At 35.9% G+C, this 27,458-nt stretch overlaps 1 protein-coding gene across 1 annotated transcript in view; it reads left to right on the top strand.

Annotated features, from left to right (window-relative positions):
- LOC150085861 (uncharacterized) overlaps positions 1 to 27,458 on the top strand; it is a 273,976-nt gene that overhangs the window by 70,739 nt on the left and 175,779 nt on the right. Inside the window, exons 3-4 of the mRNA XM_090374719.1 lie at positions 4,412 to 4,690; positions 23,104 to 23,194. Of these exons, the coding sequence (XP_090230845.1) occupies positions 4,412 to 4,690; positions 23,104 to 23,194 (370 nt within the window). The remainder of the gene's footprint in view (positions 1 to 4,411; positions 4,691 to 23,103; positions 23,195 to 27,458) is intronic.

A 27,458-nucleotide genomic window follows, 5' to 3' on the forward strand; every position in this document is an offset into this window, starting at 1 on the left:
ACTGTGTTTTGTAAAGAAATGATCTAATTTAGGTAATTTATTGACTTGTTCTTTTGCTTTCTTCATTGTTCTTTTTTGGGCACCACTCATTCCCTTTTTCTTTTCATCCATTTTTAACTAAAAATTTTATTAATTTAATTTTAAACTTTATATTTTAAATACAAATAGCAATAATCAACAAACACATTTTTGTATGTCAATTGCTATTTTGATAATGAATTTAACTCGAACAAACTTGAATTGAAATTAATCAACCAACAACTTTTGACCACCGTATATGGCTAAATGTTTGTATATGTGGGGCATATCCCCCCCCCCCGTCCTCCAGTCAAGTTGGGGAATCCTTAACACCATACAATGTGACACATACACATAAAAGAACTGAACAGATCTGATCACTATAAAAAGTTGCATTTGTAAAAGCAAAATAAAGACTGCCGCCACCTGAGTTTATTATGTTTTGGCGATAAGATATAAGAAGAAGATATCCGTCCTTATTCTAGATGTATCACATTGTTGAAGAGCTCAGTGAGAAAAATATTTTCATTACATGTTGCATCTGTCTATAGGCCTAGCGTAGTAGGAATGGCCCCTACTTGCATCTGTTTATGGGCCCTGGTGAAGTAGGCCCCTAATTCCATAGGGGTCCCTAGTCTTTGCCTACTTTTGCTATACGGTAGCTACGCCACTGCCTTTACATATTCATGCTAATGCATCTAAAACAATGCAGTAAACTGTGAAAATCACCAATTTAGAATCTGGAATACTTTAAAATCTGGCATATTTTGCAAAAAAAAAAAAAGAAAATTTTACAGTTCAGAAGTATTAAGAATTCCTTTTTTTTCCTTTATAAGATATATAAGAATATATACAGAGTGTTTCAAAATTATGTATACACACTTTAAAAATTTATATTTAATGAATAATATGCACCAATTTAATTTTCTTAAACTCATTTTGTAGCTTAAAAATAGACAATTTTTTCAGTAATTTAATTTTTGTTTTATTTTATAGATACTGATACTTCTAAAATGATGACGAGTACCCAGTTAAGTTTTGAAGAAAGGCGATTATAAAATGGTATTGGAAATATGCAAATGTCAGTTAAGTTTAGTGTGCTTGGAAATCACAATATTAACAAAAATGCCCACATGTTTAACAATTACTTGTTTGCAGGATAAATTTGAAGAGCATGAAACCATTCAGAATATCAATAACTTAGCATGTAACAGGAAGAGGACATCAAGAAGTAATGAAAACATTGAAGCTGTAAGAAATGCAGCCTTGTGCACCTCAATAAAATCAACAAGACAGTGTTCACAGGAGTTATGTTTAAACCATACAAGTGTTTTTAGAATGATGAAGGAATTAAATTTTAACTCATTTATACCTCAATTGATCAGTGTTCACGATCATGGATAAGTCGTCGAGTGAGTGCTTTTGAATATCCTCCAAGGTCTCCCGATCTCGCCCCTTTAGATTTTTTTGCTTGGGGATAATTGAAAAATTGAGTTTACAGTCACAAACCGCAAACACTGGAGGAATTGTGGATGAAAATTCAACAAGGAGCAGAAAACGTTTCACCTGATTTGTGCATTTATTTCAGTATGTAGATCTGTTGAAGATAGATACTGCTCATGCATTAATGCTGATTTATTTAAAATAATTAAATGCACATGGCATAATACTTTAAGAGTTTAGTATCTATATAATATCGATGTTTAGGTACACCATAGACACTCTTAAAAAAACTACAAAGTAGTTGTTGTGGGCATCATTTGCTCTTTCTCATATTGTGCTCTGCCTTCACGACGAGTTGCCATGATACTGCACTACCTCAAATAAGTAACGCTCACTAATAGAGAAGACTATTGTTACTTATTCTCAGTGAGTTTTTCATTTTCGTCACAAATTATGTGAACATGTCATTTGAACCCAGACATGTTTCAAGGCTATTGGCCTATCATTAATGCTGATGGAGTATGCCCTCCATCAGTATATTAATGCTGATGGAGGGCATTTTGAACAATTAAAGTTTTATTGTTTTAAAAAAAAAATTAATATTTTTTTACCTTCAGAGTATCAAAAAAAATTTACAATTTGTATATATTGTTCATTAAATATAAATTTTTAAAGTGTGTATACATAATTTTGAAACGCTCTGTATATATAAGAATTTCTTTATAATTATCATTAGTTGAGGCATGTGATGCAAGAAAGCAAGCTTATAGAGCATTAGCCAAAAAAAACAAACAAAAAAAACCCTTCCCATTTCCATCCATCCATCCATCCATCCATCCATCCGGTCAATCCGAATGTTTGTCTAGTTCAGCCTTAAATATATTTAAGCTATCAACTTCCACAACAACAGATGGAAGTCTGTTCCAGCAATCAACTACCCATTGGCTAAAGACAAATTTCTGCACATCTATTCTACAACTGTCTTTCCTCAATTTGAATCTATGCCCCTTCAGGTTCTTAATCTCAGCAAGTGGAAGTATCCCATCAGCATTGAGCCTGCTCAAACCATTCAAGGCCTTGTACACCTCAATCAGATCACCTCGCAGGTGCTTAGTCTCCAGATACTGCAACTTACAGAATTTAAGCCTCTCCTGGTAAGAGAACCCATAATATGCCCTTTAATGTATTTTTGTAGCCAGCAGGATTTAAACTGCTTAGATAATGCAGTGTATTAATTCTTGACAGAAAAAAACTTGTCTTTGAAAGAGTTACCCTGGCATTGCAGTACTTTCAAACAGATGGCTCATTGGCATTTGTTTAAAAGATGGCACAGCTGTGACAGCCTGTTTTAGAGTTAACTGGTCCCTCATCATATAGTAGGTGGCCTCTAATGATAGCACCCAGACGAAATAGTTGTAATGAAGTTGTTTGATGTGAGAATTTTTTTTCAAAGTTGCAGTATAGCTAAAGCTATCTGTTGAATGTTAACTCATTACAAAGTTAAGAATTATGATTGCATTATCTATGAAGTTAAATCCTGTAGAAACAAATAAAAGGAGAAGGTAGTCATTATAAATGTTTGTAGATGTAAATAAATTCAGTTGTTAGTGCTTAATATTCATTGAAGTGATTCATCAAGACACCCCAGGTGTACCTCTCTAAAAATCTGGAAACTCCCAATCCTCAGAGATGCCAGATTTTAAAGAGTTTACTGTATTCAAAATGAATGTTTTCCGCCACTGTTTCTGCACGTTAACTATGTCCTCTCCCCATCACCTTTTTTTACAATATACAGTAAACCCCCGCTATTCGCGGGGGTTACGTTCCTGAGAAATGCCGCGAATACCGAAAACGCGAATACTGAGTTATGGCTTCCATAGTAATAAAGGGGTTCCGTTCCAAAGTATGAAATATATAAGAAAAACTAGTCTAAAATTTTGTCTAAGTATGTATTATATGTACCTTCATAATATGACTATGCACATAGTGAAATGCAAGCATATGGCATCCAAATGAAAATAAGAAACAATTTAATATTAAATGTAATATTTATTAGAAATTTCGAACAAATCTTTCAAACCAGCGCCTTTGCTAGAAAAAAAAAACTTATCCCGCCAGTGCTATCACCAGTTTCGCTAAAGTGTTGATAAAGGAGTTTTGCCTTTTCACGAATGATGAGTGAACTTAACGGAATTTTATTTTGAGTTCGGTCTTCTATCCACAGACTTAAAGCCTTTTCCATTTTTTCTAATTTAACATCACGAGTTACAGAGCAAATTTTTGAAGCAACTAGCGCGTTTTCACGGACACTACGGCGGATTTTTTGATTGATCGTACCGTTGACTCATTGATTTTATAATGTTTTGCCACTGAGGAGACACTTTCACCTTTAGAAATTTTGTCTATTAACTCAATTTTATTCGCTAATATCATCACCTTCTTTGATATTTTCACATTTCTCTTGTTATTCGTAGCCATATTTTTGTACAGGTTAGAAAGAACTTGTCCACAATAAAGTCACTTTCGTCCGTTAACACACTCGAAAAAGTCTGTTTTACACTGCAAAACAGTAGATTTATCACTTTTATAAGCATATCAATTTATAAATTGATAAATTTATTCAATTTATAAGCATATAAATTAAAAGCAAACGACAAAAACTTCCATTGCAAGTGCATAACACATACTGAACAAGGATTAGCGAAAAACATCCACGCTGGCGATTTTGTCACCCCTCTCCCCCCACCCACTGAGCGCTGTTTTGACCGGGAAAGATAATTTTAGCCACACCCATGTTTTTTTATGGCGGATAATATTCACGGCGCTTTAAAATTCACATTTTTTTAGGTTTCATTTTATATTAAATCAGCGATCGCGAAACCGCGAATAGCGAGGGTTTACTGTAGTTTCACATCTGCAATTTATATAGTCTGATTATTTTCATATTTAGGTCGAATATGCACGTTTAAGGATACAGCTAATAGAAGAAACGGCAGCACATCCTAGTTCACTCTCTCTCTCTCGACGAGATCTTCAGCATCTTTCACATTCTGATTCACATTTAACATCAATTCCAGAGAACTCTTCAGTAGTTAAAGGCAATGCTAGTAGAGAACAAGAATTACAAAATAAAATTCAAACTCAAGATACGTTAATTATAGGGTATCGAACTGAAGTACAAAGATTACAGGAAGAAAATAGAAAAATTCAAAGAAAATATTGGGAACAGGTAATTTCTTTTGTAATAATTAAGTAATTTTGATTATTTTTGATTTTTAAAATATAGATTTGCAGAACTGCTTTTAGTTCTGCAAGTTTGCTTACGTGGGAATATTTTATTTAAATGGCTGTTTTAGCTGATATTATTATTATGAGATAACACTTTTTGAATGTCCTTCATCTGCATAAGCATTCATGGCGCCTCTGTAGCCAGGTGGGCAGGAGCAGCAGTGCATAGCACATGCTTCTTGATTAGACCGGGGTTCGAGCCCGTGACCACCAAATACGGAGGATGCAGAAAGGTCAGGGAATGACCACCGTATATCCCCGGAGCAATATGGCCTTAGTTGCTAATGCTCTTAAAAACAATAACAACAACATAAGCATTCATAATTATTATCTGCTTTTTTTTGTATAAGCTTAATTTGACTGAAATAGAAATATAAAGCAGAACTTGCTCTATTTAAATTTTAACATGAATTGTGAGAATTTTTATCATTATATAAAGCAATTAATAAATATTTAATTTGCTTTTGATGTGTTGGGTTATTGCATTATTCTTATATAGTTATGTTGTCTGTTTGATGTTTTAGATTATTAATTTTCATTGTTAATTAATTTCATCGTATTTAAGCGGAAATCATGTCCCAGACTAGAGAAGCAAAGCAACATGCACAAAGTAGCTGGAGTGCTGTGGCTCGGGGAAGAACTGAAGGAGGCAATTTTCCAACTCATCACAGCCTAAAAAAATGTGCAACTTGTGAAATGTTTTCGGACCTATCTGGAACAGGGCATGATCTAGCCAAGGAGGATGATTTTGTGTGTGCTAGGTACACAGAGTATCAATAAATTAGGCACCAACTCAGCATTCTGATGGGTGTCTATGAGAGTTTGAAGAGCGGGGTAGATGCCCTTGAAGGAATTGAATTGGGGACCCATCAAACTCTCAGCTGCCCAACTCAATGTCAGAGCTCACTCTTGTGCATCAGGAAATAGAGTAGCAACCTTCGCAGCAGAATGCACTGATCTCACAGGAATTACTTATTGTCGGTGACTCTATTTGTCAGGGAGATGGGAAATATATTGTGCAAAAAGTATAGGTGGAATAGGATCAGGATGTTTGCAAGGGGCAAAGTTGATGATGTTGTAGAGCAGATATCATATTTTAAGGGCACGAAGGGTGATGTTGTTGTACACTTTGTCACTAATGACATTAAGAGTAGGAGATATGCTGATTTACTGAACAAGTACAGGTTGATGTTGAAAAAAATTGCGAGTTAGGGTTAAATTTGAAAGTGTCTGCTATTCTGCCCAGACATGATAGGAGGGAGTATATGATGAGAACCTTGTCAATCAATTTGGCCCTGGAGAGATTGTGCAAGGGTCATGGGGTAGAATTTTTTTCAGTGTGGTTGGTCTGTCCATGTTAACAGGAGAGATTTTTTTTCTACAGGGATGGGATACACTTAAATAGAAAGGGTGCAAGAATATTTGTTGATTGCTATCAAGGCAGTGTTAGATGGGTCGGAAAACTGCTAGCTTGAGGGGGGGGGATTCACAGACTAATTATTAATGGTTGCTACAGGCAGAGGTGAAAGTGATTCTTGCACTGTTTCTATTGGAATGAGCAGCAGCCTGGAAAGCGAGGTACTGGGGATTTCAAGGGCTGCTGGGAGTAATCATGGAACAAGTAAATACATGGGTTGTGTTAGGGTAACTAAGAGTAAGAACAGGTGCATGTATACTTGCATGTACACCAATGCTAGGGCATGTAAATATATTTGTAAATTAATTATGAGTATAGTAAATAAATTTGATGAATTTGAGGTGCTGGTGAAGGCATCAAAGACTGATGTTGTTGGGATATCAGAGACATGGTGTCACACAGAGATAAGGAATGCAGAATTGGAATTTGGGGAGTACAGTGTGCACAGAAAGGATAGACAGGATAGAAGGGGAGGAGGGGTGATGCTGTTAAGAAACACGAAATCTAAGGAAGTGCATCGTGTTGTCATGGGTACACAGTGCAGTGTTGAGTCAGTTTGGTGTGACATAAGCACTGGGAAAACCTAGTTGTGAGGGTAGGAGTGTGTTCTAGGTCTAATGACTCTGATGAATACAATGAACAGAGAAATAGAGTGGGCCTATAAATGAGATTGTCTTATAATGAGGATTTTAACTTCCCAGATATAGACTGGAACTTATCGGTTGGTAACTCACACTCTAGCAAGACTTTTGTGGATTTATTGGGTGATTGTTTTCTACAGCAGAATGCTCAAGAGGCAACCAGAGGGAGTAATACTTTTGATCTGGTTATCAGTAGTGATTCTTCATGCATTAAGAATCTGCAGATAAAGGAACAACTAGGTGATGGTGATCACAATGTACTGATGTGGGATTTACTTAAAGATGTAGTTATCCCAGAGTAATGTATCAACTGGGTGGTACTACACTCAGGGTAGTGGAGAATGAAAAGGTCCTGGGGGTAATTGTGCAGTCAGATATGAAGTTTTCTGAGCAGTGTAGACAAGCTGCAAGAATAGCTCATGGTATATTGTCAATGATATACAGGAATATTGCTAGCAGGGATAAGCAGGTGATTATCCCCTTGTATCAGGCTACATCTAGAGTATTGTATATATGTCTGGAGGCCTCGTTTTAGTAAAGATGTAGAGCTGCTGGAACAAGTACAGAGAAGGGCAGTGAGATTTGTGAGTGGAACAGAGGGTTTCTGTTCCCAAGAAAGTCTTAAGTTCTGTTAACTGGATCTTCTGGAGACTAGCACCTGTGAGGTGATCTGATTGAGGTGTACAAGTCCTTGAATGGTTTGAGTAGGCTCAATGCTGATGGGATTCTTCCTCTTTCTCAGATTACTCACCTGAGGGGACATAAATTCAAATTCAGTAAAGACAATTGTAGAATAAATGTGTGGAAATATGCCTTTATCCAGTGGGTGGTTGATAGTTGGAACAAATTTCCAAACCCTTTGATCTGCCTTTGTGAATTTGGGGCACATTTCGAGTCCATGATGGGGACCTCCCCTGAGTCTAAGGAAGCTTTCATAATTGCAGATGCAGTGCTAGGGTTTTTGGCAACCCTAAGCAGAAATGGTATTTGATGCACTTGAGATACTCTTATTAAATATTATTAAAATAAAAAATTTTAATTTTGGCAACCCCCCCCCCCAGGCGTTTCTGCCCCTATGCCCTGCTTACCACACTTACAGTATTCCACCGACTCCGCATAATTATGGCTAAGGGTTTGCTTACTTCCTTAGTTGCCTCCTTTAATATAACTGGATAGATCCCATCCACCCCAGGTGCCTTTCTTATATTCATTTTCAACAATTTCTCCTCCACTTTACTCTCAGTTATTTCAAAATCTTTTAGCTCCCTGCCAGAGTTTGATAAGTTTGTGGCCTCCACTTCCCTACAGACTTCCTCATGTGTGAATGTAGATGCAAAATACTCATTCAGTTTGTCAGTTACTTCAGTAGGACCATCAACAATCGAACTGTCGATATCAAGTAGACCAATGCGATTCATCCCCTTTGTTCTAGAGTTTCCATAAGTAAAGAAGTCTTTGCTGTTTTTCTTTGCATCCTTTGCCAAAGATTTCTCATAATCTGCCCTAGCTTGCCTAACCTCCTTTGTGACTGATTACAGACAAGCTTGTATCTACCATAGTCTTCTGTGTCACCTTGTAATTTATATGCATCCCATGCATTTTTCTTCTTTGCCACGATTCTCATTAACTCTTCTGCCCTCTATGTAGGCCTAAACCTTGAACAGTATTTCTTAGTTGGGACAAAAAGCCTAGTAGCTTCCAAGATCACTTCCTTGAATACTTCCCGTTTAGAATTTGTTGTTGGTAACATCATCATTTGGTGTAATTGTATAGAAGTTAAAAACTGTCTGAGCACACTGTAGTGACCTTTGCAAAAGTAAAAACCCTTCCCTTTACCTTCAATGATAGTTACATCTTTAAGTAATTCCCTCACGAGCACATTGTTATCACTGCCACCTAGTGGTTCCATTTTCTGCAGAATCTTAATGCATGACAATCACTGCTGATAATTAGATCAAGAGTATTACTCCCTCTAGTTACCTCTCGAATATGCTGCTGTAGAAAACAATCTAAAAAATGCACAGGAGCCTTGCTAGTGTGCGAGTGACCACCAACCTAGAAGTTCCAGACATTATCTGGAAGTTAAAACCCCCCATTGTAAGACAATCGGATTTACTGGTCCACTCCATTGCTCTGTACAGTTGTTCATTGTACTCATCAGAATTATTAGGCCTATAACACACTCCAACCCTCAATTTTGTTTTCCCAGTGCTTATGCCATACCAAACTTAACATTGCACTGTCCATCAATGTCAACTGGTTGCACTTCCTAAGATTTTGTTTCTTAACCAACAGCATAACTCCTCCTCCTTTCCTAGCCTGTCTATCCTTTCTGTATACAATGTACTCCCTAAATTCCAATTCTGCATTCCTTATATCTGTGTGACACCACGCCTCTGATATTCCAACAATATTTGCCTTTGATGTCTTGACGAGCACCTCAAATTCATCAAATTTATTTACTAAACTCCTATCATTAGTATACATGCACCTGTTCTTACTCTTAGTTACTCTAACACACCATGTATTTACTTGTTCCATGATGACTCCTGAGCACCTTCCTTTCCATGCTACTGCACATTCCAGTGGAAGAAATGCAGGAATCACTTTCATCTCTGCCAGCGGCTACTGTTAATCTATTAGTCTGTGATTCCCCCGAAGCTACCAGTTTTCCGACTCACCTAACACTGCCTTGATAGCATTTGCAACTATTCTTGCACTCTTTCTATTTAAGTGTATCCCATCCTTGTTGAAGAAGTATCTCCTGTTAATATACTTAGTGAATTGAAATATGAACAGGTAATATGATGCCATTGAGTAGAACTTAGCATGCAACATATTTTGGAAGTTTTCAATATTTTTATTTCAACATTATATGCAAGTAAAAGGCTGTTATTCATACTCAAGTGTAAATCAACCAAGAAGAGAATGCTGTTTTACAAGAGATATCCAAACAGGTATGTAGGAAACTACAGAAGATGTTGACAGAGAAACATCCAAAAGGTTTGCAAATGTATAGGAATAACTGTTTTGTATGCATTTTTGTGCAGAATATTGCATAAGGGTTTTTTTTTTATGAAACCCCAAACATGAGAGGTATTAGAACCTGTAGTACTTAATAGCATGTATGGGTTGGAGGTTGAGATGATGAAAGAAGATATTTGTTGACATTAGATTTGAACTTCTGTAGATTGTAATTAGCAGGAAATATGTGAGGGAAAGTTGTTCCAGAAAACAGAAGTTGAATGAATAAATGAGGAAGAAGAAAAGTTGGTTCTGCGAGTATGAAGTTAGACAGTAAAAAGATGATGACTGGTTGCTGCATGTGTTTGGACTGCTTTGGAAGAGAGAGTTGGAATTATAGAAGTGAATTCAGAAGAACAGTGCCCATGGAAGTATCTATAGAAAAGGCATACTGCAGAAACAGAACGTCTACAAGACAGAGTGAAGAGCCTCTGTTAGAGATGAGTCATTAATTAACCTGTCATCAGGCCTGTAGGGGAAGTCAAAATATGAAAGAAATCAAATTAGCGATTTTTGGCTTACAGTAGGGTTGCATTACGAAGTCCAGATCTTTCATTAATGGATTTTAATACAATATTGGCATTCTGATGATTAAATTAAGATAAATTCATTTAAATTAATTTTTTTACAAAATTATAAAGAAACGTTTCTTCAAGAGGAGTGTTTCCATTTACAGTGGGTTTCCTCGGCCTACAAGGTATTTTTTGGTGGTAAAAATATTCTCGTAAAAACAAAGAATATTTTATGAGAAATAGTTGTCCAGTCACAAGGAACATCAAGAAGATTTAAATTTAGATTTGGAAACCAGAAGGACCACCAGGTGTTATGGAAAGAAGGTGCACAGAAAACATACAGAAAATTAATGTAACTTAACTTTGAAAGGGGGGGGGGGAATATGGAAGTTGAATCTAAAGGAGGATTATCAGATATGTAAGAGTGTGGAAAGGCTTGCCTGAATTTTTTTTTGGGGGGGGGGGGAGGAAGAGCGAGGAAAAAAAGAAAGCAAGCTGGAGACAGACTGTTAGACTGGGATAGCTGAACTGGTGCAGCATGACTGTTTTTATAAAGTCAGTTTTCAGTTCAGAGGTTTTTGGGGGGGGGTGATTAATCAGGAAGTGATTTATCACTTCTGCACATCCCACACCTTTTTTTTAAGCTACAAATTGACCTTATAAAAGCAGTTGTACCCTGTTAGTACAGCTATCCCAGTCTAACAGTCTGCCTCAACCTTTCTCTCTTTCCAGAATTGGTAAGCCTTTCCACATTCTTACTTATTTGATAATACTTCTCTAGATTTTACTTTCATATCCCCCCCCACCTTCAGAGTAAACTTACCTTAATTTTCTGTAGGTTTTTGTGCACCTCTTTCTATAACACCAGGTGGTTCTTGTGGTTTCCAAATTTAAATTTAAATCTTCTCAATACTTCTTATGGCTGAAAAACAATTTCTCGTAAAATATTCTTTGTAATTATTTTGTAAAGAATTTAAAATAATTTATCTTAACTTAATCATCAGAATGCCAACATTATATTAAAGTCCATTAATGTAACTTCATTAATGCAATCTTATTGTAACCGTACAATGGTTAATTTGATTTCTTTCATGTTTTTATTTTCCCCTGTAGTCCTGATGGCAAGGTTCAGCTGAGCTTTGAAATGTCGCCAAAGTATTAAGTGTAAATTGATGTGATTTACTTCGATAAATATTTAAAACTCTGTCATGGAGTAACTGTTTTTAATTTCCTTTAAATCATAGTTAATGGCTAACCATATATTGTCCCTCCTTTTTCTCTTTCACAAAGTATTCTTTGCTAATTTTCTTTGCATTTTTAGCCAAAAATTTCCCATAGTCTTCCTTAGCTTGCCTAACAGCCTTACTGATTTGACTGGAGATTAGCATGTATCACAATATTTTGGGTTTAAACCTTGAACAGTTATCTGTTGGTTGATATAAAAATCTTAGTAGCTTCTATGACTACTTCCCTGAATACCATTATGAAAGTAATATCCCTTCTCTTTACCCCTGACAGTAGTTATATCTTTAAATGAATTCTATATCAATATACAGCCAGACCTATCTTTAATGAACTATCTTCCATATAGCAAAGTTTTCTATTTAGTGAATTTTTTTGAATTCCCCTGGGTTATTACATTGAAAATAGTTTCTGTATAACAAAGAAAACTTCCATATAAAGTACTGATTTCAAGAGTCCTGGGTACATGTTGTTCGCACCTCTGGCCTTTATGCAATAGAACTGATGCTGTAGAAAGCATGAATAAAGAGCTAAAAGGATTAAGAATTAATCCCTTTAGCTTTTTGGCCTAAAGGATTTAATTCTTAAGAGCCCAAATTAAGAGTTAAAACATTCCACAATTTAGTGGTTCCCGTTAAACCTATACAACTGCCTTTACTGTACCGAGAAGTTACGATAGTCAACTGCTACCTATGTGGCCACAGACAATGGCAAAGATTAAGGCATATTCTCGACATGGTCATTACCTCACATTGGCTCTGTTTTCTATTGTTAGTGCCCTATTAGAAAATTAGGAGAGAGTGATTTTCCTTTTTCCCGGAAATTCATCTTTTCGCAGAAATAAGTCATCCACACTTTCACTTGTATGGTAGGTACATGTGGTCCATAAATCAGCTTTGTTTTAGCTGCTGTGCAAGTAACCTTACAATTTCTAAGAGGAAATCCTTGAGTGTAGTGGAAGTGCTTAATAGGGTAGATCAGGGCTTAAAAAAAAAAGAAATCTCTTTAAAATTTGGTATACCTGCCAGTAGTGGGTCAACCATTCTGAAAAACTGTGTTTCGATTCTCATACTGTTTGAGGAAATGGGACCCATTTAGAAGGGTGCCTGTATAAAGATGTTTTTGTTGTTGTTGTTATGGGAGTTTAATGGCACATAAGCTACTATGGCTATAATGCGCCATATATAAAGATGTAGATGAAGCAGGTTTTTAAGTGGGTGAAGTTGATTCGAGACCAAAACATGCCAATATTAGGGCCATTAATAGAAGAAAAGGCTATGGAGTACACATCTTTTCTGGAGCATAAAATATTCCAAGCCAATTCTGGTTGCCTGGACAAATTTAAAAAGTGCAATGGCTTACTCGACAGTTATTTCTGGTGAAGGTGGGTCATTTAAAAAATAAACCCGTTTCATTGGCATATTTAATGTTGATGAAACAGGTCTATTTTTTAAATGTTTGCCGAACAAGACACTGACTTTTAAAGGTGATAAATGTTTGTGTTAAAATTAGTAAGGAGAGAATTACATTCTTGGTTGGTTCAAATATGGCTGGTAATGAAAAACTGAACCTTTTGGTAATAGGCAAAAGTAACAACTCTAATGTTTCAAAGGAGTAAAGTTGTTAGAGTTGACTACAACAAATTTTGGATGAAAAATGAAATTTTTGAATAGCGGATTTTAAATTTCGATAGAAAGATGACGAAAGAAAACAGAAAAATCGTGTTGCTTGTTGACAACTGCCCTGCCCACCTTCACTCATTAATTTTGAAACCTACAGGTGTGAAACTTGTTTTTTTTTACATCTGAATACCTTGTCTAAACTGCAATCAATGGACCAAGGCATTATCAAGAATTTAAAAATGCACTACTGAAGGCACATATTGAAAAAATTTATACTGAGAATAGAAACCAACCAATCAACCTATAGATTCTGTTATAGATTTACAGACGTGCATATCAGAATTGGCAAAAGTGTGGAGTCAAGATGTGACAGAAACAACGATTAAGAAGTGTTTTTCAAAAGCAGGTTTTGCTAAAATGCCAATTAACAGTGATGAGAGGGATGAACTATTAGAAGATATTGAGCAGTCTTGGGAAGAACTCTGAGAGGTTTGATCAGTGGAGAAATTGTTCTTGACAAATTTTTAGAAGTTGATAATGTCGTCATAGTAGCTGAATATCTGAGTGACTCTAACATTTTGGAGAGTATTTAACGAACTAGTTGACAATATTAGCAGTGAGTTGGGTGAAAATGAAGGCAATATTAAACCTACCAAACATCGAATGTTGGCAGCATTCGAAACTTTGCATTGAAGCCTTCAATATGAAGAAAATGTGTCAGAAAATATATCTGAGTGTTTAAAACAGTTTACAACAAAGAATAACCAAATATTTTATGAAATAATTCTTAAAAGTTTATTAATATATTGTGCGCCATCATGTACATATCATTTCTTAATATGTATGTATTAATAAATTAATTGTTAAAATTAGAAATTTATTCATTCCTACTTATTTCTGATTTATTTTTCATCTTTTACTATATTTCTGAATGTTGAATTACAGTATTTATCATTTTTGAAAATGTCATATTTCTTTATAACGAAATTTCTGTTTAACAAATTTTTTCAAGTGAACAATCGATTTTGTTATATAGCAGTCCGACTGTATACTCTGATAACTTCTGCCTAGCAATAATTTATCTGGGGATTCTTAATGCATAAAGGGCCACCACTGATAATCAAATCAAAAATATTGCTTCCTCTTGTTGCCTCTCTAATAGGCTGATGTAGACAGCAGTCATCCAGTACATCCGTAAAAGCTCTTTTGCTGTGTAAGCCACTCACCTGCAGCGCCTCCGTAGCCAGGTGGGCAGGAGCAGCAGTCCATAGCACACGCTTCTTGATTAGACCGGGGTTCGAGCTCGTGACCACCAAATATGGAGGATGCGGAAAGGTCAGGGAATGACCACCGCATATCCACGGAGCAATATGGCCTTAGTTGCTAATGCTCCTAAAAACCAAAACAACAACAACCACTCACCTGCAAGTTCGATGTCTTTTTATCAGGTGTGGTCTCCTCTCACTACAGAGGATTACACCTCACATCTTTGATTACAAAGGTGTGAGCCTACACTGCAGAGGGTTGAGGTGTGGCTGAGCCTCTACTACTTTAGGCAATACAAGATGGTAGATGAATTTTGTTACTTGGTGCAATATCACCACTTTGCTTAATGAAGGTATGAAGTGGGCAAAACCCATGTTTTGTCTCCAGAGCAGAGATCTGTTGTCTCTCCATCTCTTTTTTTCATACAGCATAAGTCATATCTTTTGACGTTATGATAGGCATCATAGCAGGATATAATATTCCTTACACTTAGAAGGATACAACTTGACTTCTAGATAGGCCGCTGAACAGAACATGTTTATAATACTGTAGGAGTCATTAAGATAAAAGAATAAAAACTAGCTTCCCAGCCAGCAAAACAGGCTGACCAAAGAACATGCTGTTAAAGACATAATGTACTTTGGTGTATGAGCTTTGGCTCAGGGGAATCCCTAAAATAAAAGAGTTTTTTTTTTTGGTGCACATGCATGTGTGTTTAATATCAAATAATATTCTTTAGTATGTACATGTCAACCCCCTCCTCCCTTCCAGGTTTTTCTTGCTTACATCAATGTATCAGGAAAATAGAATTGTTTTCAGTGGGACTAACTGATGTTAACAACTACAATTGCTGAATGAGAAGCATTCAGGGAAGTAATCATAGAAGCTACTTAACTTTTTATGGCAACTAAGAGGTATTGTTTATGATTTTAGACCTAAATTGATATCAGATGAATTGATGAGACTGACTGGTGGTAGAGAAGAAAAATGCTTGGGATGATTATAAATTTTAAGGAGACGGAAGCCTACATTAAGTACAGACTAGTCTGCATTCAAGTTACTAATAGGTTGTCAGGCACTCAAGGCAGATTATGAGAAGGTTTTGCTAAGAACATGAAGAAAGAGTAGCAAGGAATTCTTTGTTTATGTTAACATTAAAAGGAAAGGGATGAACCACATTGGTTTATTATGCCATTGTATTATGCCATTCATTGGATATGAATGGCATAACTATTGATGATGTTTCTCATGTTGTTGAAAAACTGAATAAATATTTTGCATATGCATTGACATTTGAAGTTTTTAGGGAAAGAGATACGAGAAGTATGCATAATTCTAATTGGAGTTAATGATTTTATTATTACTCACAGGAAAGTGGAATAAAAATTGTTGAAGCAAAAAGTAAATAAGGCACCTGGTGGTGATGAAATCCATTCAATTCTTTTAAAAGATGCAGAAAAGAAGTGAATAAGCTTTAGTAATAATTATGATGCATCCTTCGATTCAGAGGGAGGCCCATATAGATTGGACATGTGCAACTGTCACCTGTTTATAAAGTGGGTGGGGGTATAAAAGGGCAAAAGCGAGTGATTAGAGATACATAAGCTTGACTTTTGTGGCAGAGGAAAATTATAGATCAATGGTTAAAGATGCAATGCAGGATCTTGAGAGGAACTCATGTAGTAATTCTAGCATAGATTTGTCTCATCCATCTGATCTTCTCTGACCCATCTGATCAGCTACTATGAGCTCAGTTGTCACAAATAGAAAAATAATTTTGACATCATATACTTTGATTTTAGTAAAGCTATTGATGCAGTTTCATAATATGTGAAGTATGAAAGATATAATGCTACTTTGCATTGAAGTAAAAATTTATTGAATTCCTATTACTCCTCTCTGAGTAATAGCACCAAACTATATATGGACAGTAAACAAGACTGAAATATAGTAAAGAAAATAGAATGAAGAAAGTAAGTTAAGGAGGGAGGAAAGATTACCATACATTACAGCCAAAGTGTTATGGCTTTCAACAGCATATTTTAGTAATTTTTTTAGTCTAGGAAAAAAAAACTGTACAGGATATACATATTTTTAAGGGAGTGACTTGAGTGACTCTGTGGGAGCTGACAGTTAATCCCTCACATAATTGTGAGTGATTAATTTTGATACCATTTTATTATAGGAAACTGGATAATTTGCAATCTCTATCACAGTCTCATTGGGAAGCTGTGATATGTCAAGTGGCTCTGGCTTGCATCTTTTGAATATATAGTGATCTTTGTGGATTGGGGACAAGGGATTGAATGTTAATGGATAGAGCTTAATTTGGTTGACAATGTTAACTATCTGGAATGTCTGTCTTGAATTCTTTGTGTCCTTGCCAGCACATGTAATTCTGAACATGGGAATGGGGGGGAGAATAGCACCAAGGTGTGAGAGCTTGTGGAGTACAGGGGCTGAAGTGTCTCCTGAGATAGCATCTGAGAAAAAGGAGGTAATTCAGGAGGTGGGGATGACAGTGAATCAGTCAGTGTTTATGTTGGGCCTGGGCTATGTCGAATGGTCCAGATTTCTGTGAACTCAATTTATCAAAGAGTGACATGAGTAATTACAGACCTGTTAGTTAACTTCTTCTATTCCAGGGAAAATAATGGAGTCACTGGTCAAAGAAGTAATGCACGTCTATCTAGACAGGAATGCAATTATATACTGCAGTCACAGAATGGATTTGTTATGGGGTGGTCTTGTCTGACTAATCTGATTGGTTACTATGATGCAGTAACAAAGGAACTGAATCCAAAAAAACAATTCTGATATCATATGCTTGGATTTCAGGAGCACTTTTGATACTGTTGCACATAAAAGACTGCTGTACAATCTGGAGCAATATGGCATTAAGGGCAAGTTGCTGCTATGGATAAAGGGATGGTTGAGTGGGAGAAGACAGATGGTGGAAATCAATAGATAGAGGTTATTTTCGTATGCCACTACTAATACTAACTGCTCTTCGTGGACTAATGTTATTAGTGAAGTCTCCCATGGTTCATTGTTGGTCTCATTGTTATTTTCTGTATTTATAAATCATATTGATGAATGTATTCGGACTTAATGTCCAAGTTTGCAGATGATACAAATGTTGGCAATGTTGTTAATGATAGTAATGATGGTATATTACTGCAACAGGATCTAAAAAAGTTAGGCAGATGGGCTGAGAAATGGCAACTGAAGTTTAACATTGACAAATGCAGAGTACTATACATGGGTAGCAGTAACCCCAGAGTAACGTACCAACTGCATGTTGCTACACTTGAGGTAGTGGAGAATGAAAAAGACCTGGATGTAATTGTGCAGTCAGATATGAATTTCTCTGAGCGGTGCAGACAGGCTACCAGGACAGCTTATGGGGTTTGTCTCTGATATACAGGAATTTTGCTAGCAGGCATAAGGCAATTATCCCTTTGTATAAGGCAATGGTCAGGCCAAATGTTGAGTACTGCATACAAGTCTGGAGGCCTCATTTTAGGAAAGATGTAGAGCTACTGAAATGAGTACAGAGAATGGCAACGAGATTGGTGAGTGGAACAGAGGGTTGCTGTTACCAAGAAAGGCTTAAGTGCTGCAAATTGCAGCATCTTGGTAGTTCTTCAAACAGGCCTCTGGGGTTGGGTAAATTAATATTGTGATTTTAAAAGTTTCTCACCAACCACATATTAAAATAAGACACGGAAACTGGAATTTTAAAAAACTGTGTGGAATGTTAAAAAACATAAAATATATATACATCGAATAAAATAAATCATAATACAGGGTTAAGAGTGATAAAACCGACCGTAGCTTTCGAAGGCTCCTGCCTTCTTCTTCACTGAAGAAGAAGGCAGGAGAAGAATATAGTAGTAAACACACAGTTTTTTAAAATTCCAGTTTCCGTGTCTTATTTTAATACGTGGTTGGTGAGAAACATTTAAAATCACAATATACAGCGTCTTGAGACTAGGCACCTGTGGTGATCTGATTAAGGTGTATAAGACTTTGAATGGTTTGAATGGATTCTTCATTTTGCTCAAATTATGAAATTCAGGGGGTATAAATTCAACTTGAGGAAAGACAGTTAGAGTAGATGGGTGGAAATTTGCTTTTAGCCAGCTTGTGGTTGATTGCTGAAACAAACTTCCATCTGTTGGTGTGGAAGTTGATAGCTGAAATAAATTCAAGAAAGAACTGGACAAACTTTTGTAGTGAATGAATAGGTGAAATGGGAAGTGTTTTTTTTTTTTTTTTGGCTGATGCTGTATAAGCTTGGTTTCTTGCATCATATGCCACTACTAATGCTATTGCTTAATCTCTCTCAGTGAGCCACTTTGCAAGATCCAGAAAATCTTAGTAACTTTAGAGATTAAAGGTATCATATGAAACACCATGTAGTTTCTCAACCCCCTTGCAGGTTTCCCCATGATTTTCAGCTGTGCAGCTGGTGCTATGGCTGTCCAGTGTAGCATTTGCTGCAGTGGCAGTCTACTCTGTAGGCATTCATGTACTTCTTGGGGGCAGGGTGGAGGTAGAGGGTCATTTCTCTAAATAGTTATTTTCAGCATCTGGTGAAGCTTGTAATTGCTTGTAAAATTTACAAACAATCAAATTTTACTGTTTTGGTGATAAATTCCTCCACTCCTTGGTATGGTATGTGACATGGGAATACAAGACAACACATGTATGTTGTCTGTCTAGAAGCTAAATGGACTTCTTAAGAGAAAGCGGAGGAATTGGAAGGAATGGCAGCAGAAAAGATGGGTACAAGGCATTTTGGCAGTAGCCTGCCTTGAGTGGTACATTTATGTACTGCCAACACTAGAACAAATTGAGGGATCAGCTTTATGTGCTTCAACACTCAAATATAATGGAGGTTTCTGACCTGTTTGGGTTGGGGCACTTAAAAGTGAAGCTGTCCTGCTTATCAGTTTGGAGGAGCTCTTTCAAGACCGATTTGATCTTCTCTAGAACTTTTGTAGGGTCTGACTTGATCTTATAGGCATTAATGGCCTGTAGAAAGCTGGAAATCTGTAGATATACTTCCCTGTTGAGGATGATGACCCCTCTCTTCCTATCATCCTGCCTAGTGAGGATGGAGTGGTCTCTTCTATGTGACTATATTAGATTCACTGGTAGAGATGGTTGAACAGTCCTTTTTTCTTGGAGGGACCTGCTGCTAAATGGTTGTTTTCAACATCTAGCTTGTGCTTGTAAAATATACCTTTATGTTGTGCTATTTGGCTGTTTTGATGATAAATTTTTCCACTCCTTCGTGTGGTTTGTGAATTTGAAATAGAGAGGATCTTAGTGATCATCATGATGTGAGAGGGCTGCCTAAATTGTTGGGTGCAAATTGATGATACAGTCAGTGAACTCTGGGAGGGGGATAATTGTTGGGGAGGAGTTAAATGTTCTTACCCAGTGAAGTCAGGGGCTAACTCTTGAAGATTACAGAGATTCAAGGTCAGCTCTTAAACTAATCCAGCTGTGATTCTTGGAGGGATGAAAATAAATCCAAATGGTGGGTTAGTGTGTTTCCTGTAAACCCCTGTTTATTTTTAGCACATGGTGAAGCCTCAGTGAGTTTCCTGCAAACCCTTGTTTACAGGAACTCACTGAGGCTTTTACAATTACTGATGACTTCGCATTGATTGTTCATTTACCTACCAGAATACCAGACAGTCCTAACCACACAACCAACACTTGATCTTTTTCTCACAAACAACCCTTTCGATACATGGTTGAGATGAATGGTTTTCTAGGCACCTCAGATCACAACTTGGTGATGGTCTCTTCTCCAATGGAGCCTTTTTCTTATGTCCATTCTCAGCCTCATGTTTGGCATTAAAAGAATGCATGCAAAATGAGATCTGTGAGATTTCTGTTTTTTTTTTTTTTTGGTTGGATTACTGTTTTTAATCTTTTGATGTCAATGTTTGTTCAAATCATGTCAGTGAAGTCATTCTTGTAGGAATGAAATCCTTTATTCCACACTCTACCTTAAAATCTTGTTCTTTATTTAAACCTTGGTTTCCTGATAAATGTGCTAAGGCTGTTCAACGTAAGAATGTTGCATATTACAATTGACTTGCATTGAAATATTCAGGTTCATTTTCTGTGTACACCAAAGCTCACAGCAATTGTAAGGCCCCAGGGGCTCACATCTGGTGAGTATGGGCTTGGCACACCCAGGGTCCTGAGCTGGATATCATCATTCTTCTCTTTCTTGGTGATTTCCTTTTGACTCTCTCTCTCTCTCTCTCTCTCTCTCTCTCTCTCTCTCAGGGTAACTCGGGAATTGTTTTTTGGCTGGTGCAGCATAAGCCTCAAGCTTCCTTGCACCATATAGCTAGCAATAATAATAAGGCAGTTATTAATTAATTCAGACTAGATTTTGAACAGGCTAATAGTAGAAAACTTCTTTTTGTCCAAACGGTTTTCGAGTGTTCTTGTCTCTTGTCAAAGCTGTTGGCTGCAACTTTTGCTTGTCTGTTCTCCATTCTAGTAAAACCTGATGGTTTTATTCCCACCTCAGCTAAAGATAAAGCTGACCTTGCTTGCATCCTAGTTTTCTTCTTACTGTTGTGTTAAGGACCTTGGTAAACCACCCCATACATTCCCAGTACAGTCCACGCAATGCCTCCTGTGGTTTTCTATCAAAAGGATATCAGAAGAATTTTGAACAATCTTGTTGCCAAGAAAGCACGCCTTTTCCGTGTTGTCTTTTACTCTGGTGTTTTCCTTCTGCTTGGAAATTTTCTCATATCCAGCCAGGTCCTATAAAGGGTGATAATCCCTCCCATCCAATTATTGCACTTACCTCTACTCTTTCTAAAATATGGAGAAATCCATTAACCATCAATTCTTAAACTATCTCAAAAAGATCTTCAATCTGATCAGTGATCACCAGTATGGATTTTTTCAGTGTCAATCCATTGGTGATACATTGGTTTATAGAGAGAGAGAGAGAGAGAGAGAGAGAGAGAGAGAGAGAGAGAGAGAGAGAGAGAGTCTTTAATGCCCTTCACGGCCAAAAATCCAGGATTTATGTTACTCATCAGTGGACAGTTTTAGTGATTAGGTTCTAATACCTTTCATGTTTGGTGTTTTCATAAAATAAAACATTGGCCTCAACAGATAATCAAACATATGCAAATGTAACTTGTTACATGGTATGATCACAAGTTCCTTAGTATCAGATAAATACTGTGCACTTTCCTGGGACTGCTTAGTTGATCCAGTCATAGGGATGACAGGTGATCTAATTTTCAGAAAGGTGTAATTGTTGGAGCATGTTTAGCAGGAGCCACAATTGAGAAAACAAAGAAAACCACTGGTATGTCAAAGCAGCCATCTGAAAAGTATACAATGGGTGAAAGGCAAAAGGAATATGCATCGCTTAAAGGAAGAAATGCATCCGAAAGTTACTGCTTTGAGAATTAGGCTGCAGGAATTTAAAGCAAATTATGTGCCAGAATATAAGCTCAGGTGCTCAGAAACTGACTGAAAAATGGAACAGTAGAAAAAGATAATGTGGTGTAACGAGTCTCAATTTGCACCTTTTTTGCACCAATGGTAAGGTGAAAATGTTGCATGTAGAAGCCATGCATCCAGACGCTCATATCTGCTACTCAATCAGTTGGAGGTGGTATCATTGTATGGGGTATATTGTGTTGGTACAGATTAGGTCAACTCATACCATTATAAGGTAGTATCACCTTCATTGAATGTCTTTGTCGCATTGGACTAACTTCACCATGCAGTACTTCATTTTTATAAAGATTTTGATGGATTCTTTCAAGACAGCGATGTAACTAACTGTGTATGGATAGTTTCAGTTTTTCCCCAACTGTAATACAGCAGCTGACAAATATCCTGATGGAAGAATGGTAAAATCTTGAGATAGACTTCCTCAGAAACCCAGTAGAATCCATTCTATGATGCATATGGGCAGTAATTTGGACAAAAGTTGTTTGTGTTCAGTTGCTTAACTTAGTATTTGGAATATATTATAGTAGTTCTTGCAAAGACCAATACTTGGCTTTAGAAATAGATTCCTTGATTCTTTGATTAATATATTCCTTGCAAAACAACTCATAATTTCTGTTCTTAGTCCATACATTTTGTAAATGTTATATGTCCTATCACTTTGACATATTTCAATTCATATCAAACCACATGGAATTTTTTTGCAATTCTAACTCAAAGCAGAATTCACTTCTCAAAATTTTGTTTAAGTTATTTGCAGAAAGCAGTTTTGTAGTAATTATGCATTATATATAAATTTATTGAAAGCTTAAGAAGTTGATATACTCTTAAACTTTCAAGAACATTTTTTTTTTTTTTTTTTGCAAAAATTAGGTGGAGGAATGTGCATTGAATTACATTTCTTAAAAAACTTAAACTTAAAGCAAAGTATTATTGATTTTTTAACATATGATTTTTAACTTTATTTCTGATAAACAGTATGTCCATTGCATTGCTATTTCTAAACAAAGTTTAGAACATTATTAATCATTTTTAATTTTCATAGCCTGACTAATATTAGTAGGTAGTTGTTTCTTAACGTGCTTGGAAATCTCATGCAATTTTACTAACAGATAACAAATTCAGAATCAATAGAAGAAGAGTTGGGTGGTGCCTCACAACAAGTTGTAGACTTAATTGATAAATTGGAAGATAAACAGTTAGGTAAGTTCCTAAGTTAAGGAATTTGTTATATATACACTCAGTTTTTACTATGCTAAAATGTGCTGAAGTTTAACACTTCATTTTCGTTGCACATGTCCAAGTTTTCTATTTTGATTGCTATATTGTATTTCTCTCAACACAAAAAATTGGCTGCCATTTGTATTCTGCATAGCTGTCAACTCTCAGATTAACAACACAGGATCCATCTTTTTAATTTGATTTGACCTCATCTCATCATCATAATATAATTAGTTACAAAGAATTTCACTGTCTTATTTCAAAACACATGGTTTTTCTTTTTACAGAAAAATGGTAAAACTATTTTAAAAACTTAAGTATATCTGCATATTTTCATTAACAAATTAACTGTCAGGTTTGCTAGTATGTATCACAAAATAGAAAAACCAAATAATAATATCCTTGTTCTCTGTAATGTGCAGCAATTTCATTGTACTTATTATTATAATGTAAAATTTCAGAAGACATATGCAAGATTTTCCATGTATTGTAAAATCTGAAAAAGGTAACACATTTGCCTTGTGTACTGTATGTAGGTGTTTTTCAATTTCAAGCAGTGGGAAACATGATGTAATCACATATTTACATACAAATAAGCATGAGGACAGCATGCAGTGCATAGAAAGAAAAAAATATATTGAATTGAAATGCTACACATTTTTGTAATAATGATGTTATATGTACTGAATGTTTATTTGCATCTTTTATCATAGAATGTAATCTTTCTTTGACTTGTGCTGTTCCTACAATCTATGTTGTTTAGAAATGTTTCCTGGTAGCAAAGTAGCAGAAAAATATGGTTGCGGGGAAAAAAAACCATAATCATCGTTAGTGAAATTGCACAGATAAAGAAGAGGTAGTAATGGCTCTAAAAAATGGGCCATTTTTGGCCATTTTGTAATAAAAAAAAAGTTAAATTAAAACTAGCTTGCCTTCAGTGCTAGCATTGGAAGATGACTATAGGGTACAACGTTAGTCATCTTCTGAACAACCTGTAAATGTGGGATCTTTTACAAAACTGTCTGGCACTTAGTGTTGGCTATTTTGTAATAATAATAAGCCAAAAAATTGGGGTAGCAAATGTATTAAATGTAACAAGTGTATTATGCACTGAAAAGGGGGCTAAATTGCCGTGAAAATGGGTGAATGGTAGAAATTTATTACCATCTAGAAATAAATGTTAAAGGGAAAGATATATTTTAAAAAATTTTGACAGATGCATGCCACCGAAGCAAAGAAAGATTTTGAAGCATGTATGTACACATTGACTGTCATTGTTTAAATGTATCACTAGATTGCTATAACAGTGGCAACTTTTAACAAGTCTGTATAAAGAAGAGGTTAGGGTAGTGAGAAAATCCATATATGTATTTTTCAGAGTTACAGTATTGAAAAGTACAATGGTCACAAGTGGGTACCACTCCTCTTGTTCAAATTTAGTTTGTGATCCAAAAGTTTTGATTAAGACAAATTGATGAAGTCAAGAAAAAGAACTTTTGAATTGCATACTTCTGGTGGAAAGCAATACTAAACAAACAAGCAAGCAAGCTAATAATTCTAGGTATATTAAAATTTGTGCAGAGATTCTATTTGTATTCCTTTGTTTTGGATTCAATAAAGCAGCTTGCTTGTTTCCTTTAAATATTATGCTGACATTTGAAAATCTGAATCTAGCCCTTCAACATACTTGACATCTGTGTACTGAGATCATTACTCCTAGATATGTTGAAAAATATTTATTATACCAACAATTTTGAAATCTTCCACTTTCATTTTGATTACCATAGCAGACTAAACCAGAAGAATGATTTTAACTTGGTCATCAGCTTTTTTAGTGCGAAGTCTGTGAAGAATCTAAAGCTAAAGGAGGAGCTTCTGTTCTTTTGATTGGTGAGAAAGTACTTTATTGCTGTATGTAACTAAATTTTTGCAGTGATACAAAGGTTAGCTTGGTAGCTAATCACAGTAATTAGGGTATGTTACTGCAACAACACCAGATAAATTAGGCAGATGGGCTGAGAAGTGAAAATTGAAGTTTAAAATTGACAAATGCAAGTTACTTCGTATGAGGAGCAGTAATCCCAGATTAAGATACCAGTTGTGTGGTACCACACACACAGGGCAGTGGATAATGAAAATGACCTGGGTAATTGTGCAGTCAGATATGAAGTACAGGCATACCTCAAATGCCTGTACTTCATATCTGACTGCGAATAGGATGCGTTCCACGAAATTACTTCGTTAAGCGAAACTTCGTTTTCAGAGGTAAAAATACTATGGCCAGAATAGAGATACGTTCCTATGTAAAGAAAATGAAAAGCTTTTTTTTCGAACAAAGAAAAGTTTTATTAAATAAACAGTCAACTTACATACAAAGTGAAATCACATTTTAAAATATGAGTCTAAAGTTGATTGCTTATGCTTTTTTCTCTTTCATTTAACAATTGCCTATACGAGTTATTGCATTTAACACTGATCGCTTAACAATAAAACTTCTTCCTAAATCAGGATAATTTTCACTAAAAAAATTTAAAACGTTTTCAATGTCATTTAAGCACCTTTTTAAATCTTTGGTTGTTAACACTTTTTCGGCAGGAACTGCTTTAACTTCATCTTCATTATCTTTGTCTTCGTTGCTAACAAGGTTTTCTAAATCTTCCACTGAAAAACCATCTTCTGCATTCAATAAATTTCTAACATCCTCTTCATCGACATTTTCGAAACCTATTGATTGAGCCATCTGGATAACTTCATTTCTAATTTCTTGGATGTTATTTTCTTCTTCTAGTACAACTTCTGGCCATATTTTGTGCCAAAATCCATGTAAGCATTTCTTAGTGACTTCTTTCCAAGAACTATCAATTTTTTCAATTGCATTTTTAATGGTGTAGTTTTTCCAAAAAGTTTTAACTGTCATTTCCTCTTTATCCTCTAGTTCAGTTAAATTGCTTAATGTTCGACGCAGATAATAAGCTTTAAATGATGCTATTACTCCCTGATCCAATGGTTGAAGCAAAGGAAGTTGTGTTTGCTGGAAGAAACACAACTTTGACAGGAATGCATGTGTCCAACATGTTAAGATCAGTAGGATGTCCCAGAGCATTGTCTAACAACAAAAGAGCTTTTTCTTCAAAGTTGTTTTTTTGACAATACCATTTTACTTCAAGACAAAAGTGGTTAACAAACCAATCAGTAAATAACTCCTTGGTAACCCACGCTTTTCTATTTGCTTTCCATATTACAGGTAAATTCATTTTTATGTTACCTTTTAACGCCCTCAAATTTTCTGAATGGTAAACTAATAACAATTTTAATTTATAATCGCCAGAGGCATTTGATCCAAAGAGTAACGTTAAACGGTCTTTGGCTGCTTTGAACCCAGCAGCTGATTTTTCTTCAATAGAAATGAAGCTTTTTGTTGGTAGCCGTTTCCAGAACAAACCGCTTTCGTCAACATTGAACACCAAATTTGGTGGAAAATTTTCACGTTTAATTATTTCCTTTAGTTTTTCTGGAAACTTCTGTTAATTTTACACTATGAATCCTGGCCCGTTTTTTAAATTTCTCAAACCAACCACGAGAAGCCCCAAAGGTTTCCGTAATTTCTTCAGTTTGTTTAGATTTCAGGTGATTAAACTGGAATATTTTTTTATGTTAAATGGGGCTTGAAATTGCAGACTTCGTTATATCGAAGCTTCGTTATCAGAGGTAACGTTAACCGAGGTATGCCTGTACTCTGACAGTGCAAACAGGCTGCCAGGACAGCTCATGGAGATTTTGTCACTGCTATACAGGAATTTTGTCATCAGGGATTAGGCAGTGATTATCCCAATTGTATAAGGCAATGGTTAGGCCTCATTTTAGGAAGGATCTGTTGGAATGGGTGCGGAAAAGAGCAACAAGATTGGTGAGGGAGACAAAAGGGTGCTCTTATCAGGAAAGACCTCAGTTTTGCAAATTGCAGTATCTAAGACTAGGTACCTGCAAAGAGATCTGATTGAAGTATTTAAAGCCTTGAATTGACTGAATAAGTTCAGTGCTGATAGAATCCTTCCTCTTGCTCAGACTACACACACGAGGGGACATAAATTCAAATTGACGAAGGATGGTTGCAGGTTGGGTATGCTTAAATTTACCTTCAGTCGATGGTTGATTTTTTGGAACAAACTCCCATCTGGTGTTTGGAGGTGGGTAGTTTGAATAAATTCAAGGAAGAAATAGATAAACTTTTAGAGATGATGGGCAA

This window comes from Mastigoproctus giganteus, chromosome 5, assembly GCF_048544385.1.
Source record: "Mastigoproctus giganteus isolate SK-2022 chromosome 5, ASM4854438v1, whole genome shotgun sequence".
NCBI lineage: Eukaryota > Metazoa > Arthropoda > Arachnida > Uropygi > Thelyphonidae > Mastigoproctus > Mastigoproctus giganteus.